Genomic DNA, 2,500 nt, shown 5'->3' with positions numbered 1-2,500 from the left:
GATAAAACAGTTGTTTCTACCACTTGTGGGTGTTTGATGCTTGATTGCTTGGTCACATGATGAGGGTGTTTGATGCTTGATAGCTTGGTCAAATGACTTGGGTGTTTGATGCTTGGTTGCTCAGTCACATGACGTGGGTGTCTGCTGGGGGACGTGTGTGTGTCTGTGCTGGTCGAGTCACAGTATGTAGTACATCTAAGGCAAGTCATGTGACGTGGGTCTCACCTGTCCCCATCCCCGTAGCTCTGGCACACGATGCGGGAAGCCGAGCCCCTTCTCAAACGGCTGGGTGCCCCGAAAGTGCCCACGCAGGATCTCCGAGTGACCCATGTCCCGCACCGGCTGCAGCAGGGCCTCCTGTGCCACGCGACTGGTGTCTCCGTCCATCGCGGTACGCGCCGACGACATCATGGACTCCATAGCCTGCCTGGTGTTGGCTTGAGACGGTCCCACCCAGTTCTGGGCAGCGTCGGGCACCCCATGCCATCCAGGTGCGGCCGGATCAGGAGGCAGGTAGGAGAGGAAGGACCCTGGGGGTGACCTGCAGGAGAGGAAGAGGAAGAGGAGTGAGGAGGAGGAGACTCCATAGACTATCAAACAGCGTTAAGGAAACCCTAGGACTCAAAATCACAAAGCAGCCAAAAGTATTCAATAGAAATTAGGAATAATTCTAGCGCTTTATGTTTAACTTGTCAAGAAGCCAAAAGTATTCAATAGAAATTAGGAATAATTCTAGTGCTTCATGTTTAACGTGTCAACTTCCTGGCCTGTGCCTTGGCCTATTTCACTGGGTCATTATATGGGTTAATATTGCTCTAAGGGAGGGAGGACATCCCTCCTGTGCTTTGTGCAATTATAAAATAAAGTTTTTTAACTGTATTATTCACTGTTGTAAGGCGACCTTGGGTTTCTTGAAAGGCGCCCTATAAATAAAATGTATTATTATTATTATTATTAAGAAAGAGAGGCATGTTTGACGGCTCAGGGTGACGACAGCAGGACTCACCTGTCTCCGTTTCCGGTGTGTGTGTGTGTGTGTGTGTGTGTGTGTGTGTGTGTGTGTGTGTGTGTGTGTGTGTGTGTGTGTTTGTGTGTGTGTGTGTGTTTGTGTGTGTGTGTGTGTGTGTGTGTGTGTGTGTGTGTGTGTTCACCTGTCTCCGTTCCGGTCTGCCACTCGGCTCAGTCCAGGAGAGTCACTCATTCGTGCATACACCCGCTGCTGCCCTGCAACGACAGACAGGCCTTCTTCTAATCCCACTCCTCCTCCTCCTCCTCCTCCTCCTCCTCCCCCCCCCTCTTCCAGCTCCTCCTGCTGTGACCTCTGAACCCTGACTTCCATCCAGCCCGTTGATGTTGACCCCGGCAGGCGTCCCCGCCAAACTGTCGCAGCCCAGCTCGGAGTGGTCCTCCAGCAGGTCGATGGAGCCGCTGAGGCCCCCCTTGACCCCCATCCCGCCCGCCCCCGTCCCCCCTGACCCCCTGCTGTTGGGCCTTCCCAGGCTGCCGTGGGGCAGCGGAGCGGCGTCGGAGTCGTCGGCTCGGCTGCACTCTAACGACGAGTCCTCCACCGCCACCAACGAGGGGCTGTTGCCGGACGGCCACACCTGCATGTCCGACATCTCCATCAGCGTGTCCTCCTCCGTGGTCGCCATGGGCGCGCAGTCCAGGCTGGACACCTCTTGCCAGTAGGGCTCGCTGCCCAGTGGCGAGGGCAGGCTGTACTGCAGCGAGGCTGGAGAGAGCATCTCCTCACGGACCAGCTGCCCGTAACCTGGAGCGACACACAGAGAGGCTCGCTGACACCCCTCAAAAAAAAATCTCCTTCCTCTGGAGGGAAGTGCCCTGGACCCAGGGGAGAGGGAGGGGGGGGGGGGACAGGGGGAAGGGGACGCAAGGCAAAAGGGGGAAGGGAGAAGGGGGGGAGGGGATATGTGGGGGGTTGTTTTTAGGGAGCATGGTCAAGCCAGACCAAATCATCCAGCAGTGACAGAGGGAAGCCTAGTGTACACCACACCCATTGTTCCTCGTGTGAAACTGCCAGTCACCCTGCCGCCAGCATTAGATGTACGATTTGTTAGTCCCCACGGACGGTTTAAAACACAAGTGTCTAAGGTATGGGCTCAACAATATCTAATATCAACTATCCTTTTTTTACAATCTTGTACTCGACACTATTTTATAAATACAATTTGTTAGTCCCCACGGACAGTTTAAACACAGGTGTCTATGGTATGGGCTAAAAAATATGGGAGACAACAGACATCTAATATCAACTATCCTTTTTCGCAATCTTGTACTCTACACTGTTTTGAATACTAATGCAAATAATTTCATGGAAAGAACACAAACTTTGTTAGCAAGATATCCTTGGTTGGCTTGGAAAGTCACCATAATTTTCTTTGATGGTGACCATTTTTGATCGATCGTGACCAAATGATAATGTATCATGACCTGTAGTAATGACCAATCGTGAGTCATCTTGGATGATCTGTAGTAATGG

The 2,500-nt window shown here is 52.5% G+C and overlaps 1 protein-coding gene across 1 annotated transcript in view; it reads right to left on the bottom strand.

The window, feature by feature from the left end:
- The window catches only part of LOC308375972 (ankyrin-1-like), a 75,991-nt gene that overhangs the window by 19,831 nt on the left and 53,660 nt on the right, over positions 1-2,500 (bottom strand). The window contains 3 exon segments of the mRNA XM_080852198.1: positions 226-541; positions 1,152-1,289; positions 1,291-1,771. Of these exon segments, the coding sequence (XP_080708324.1) occupies positions 226-541; positions 1,152-1,289; positions 1,291-1,771 (935 nt within the window).

Source organism: Sprattus sprattus, assembly GCF_963457725.1.
Source record: "Sprattus sprattus genome assembly, chromosome: 15".
Taxonomy (NCBI): domain Eukaryota; kingdom Metazoa; phylum Chordata; class Actinopteri; order Clupeiformes; family Clupeidae; genus Sprattus; species Sprattus sprattus.
The sequence above is the reverse complement of the archived record's forward strand: the minus strand, read 5'-3'. Positions and strand labels throughout refer to the sequence as shown.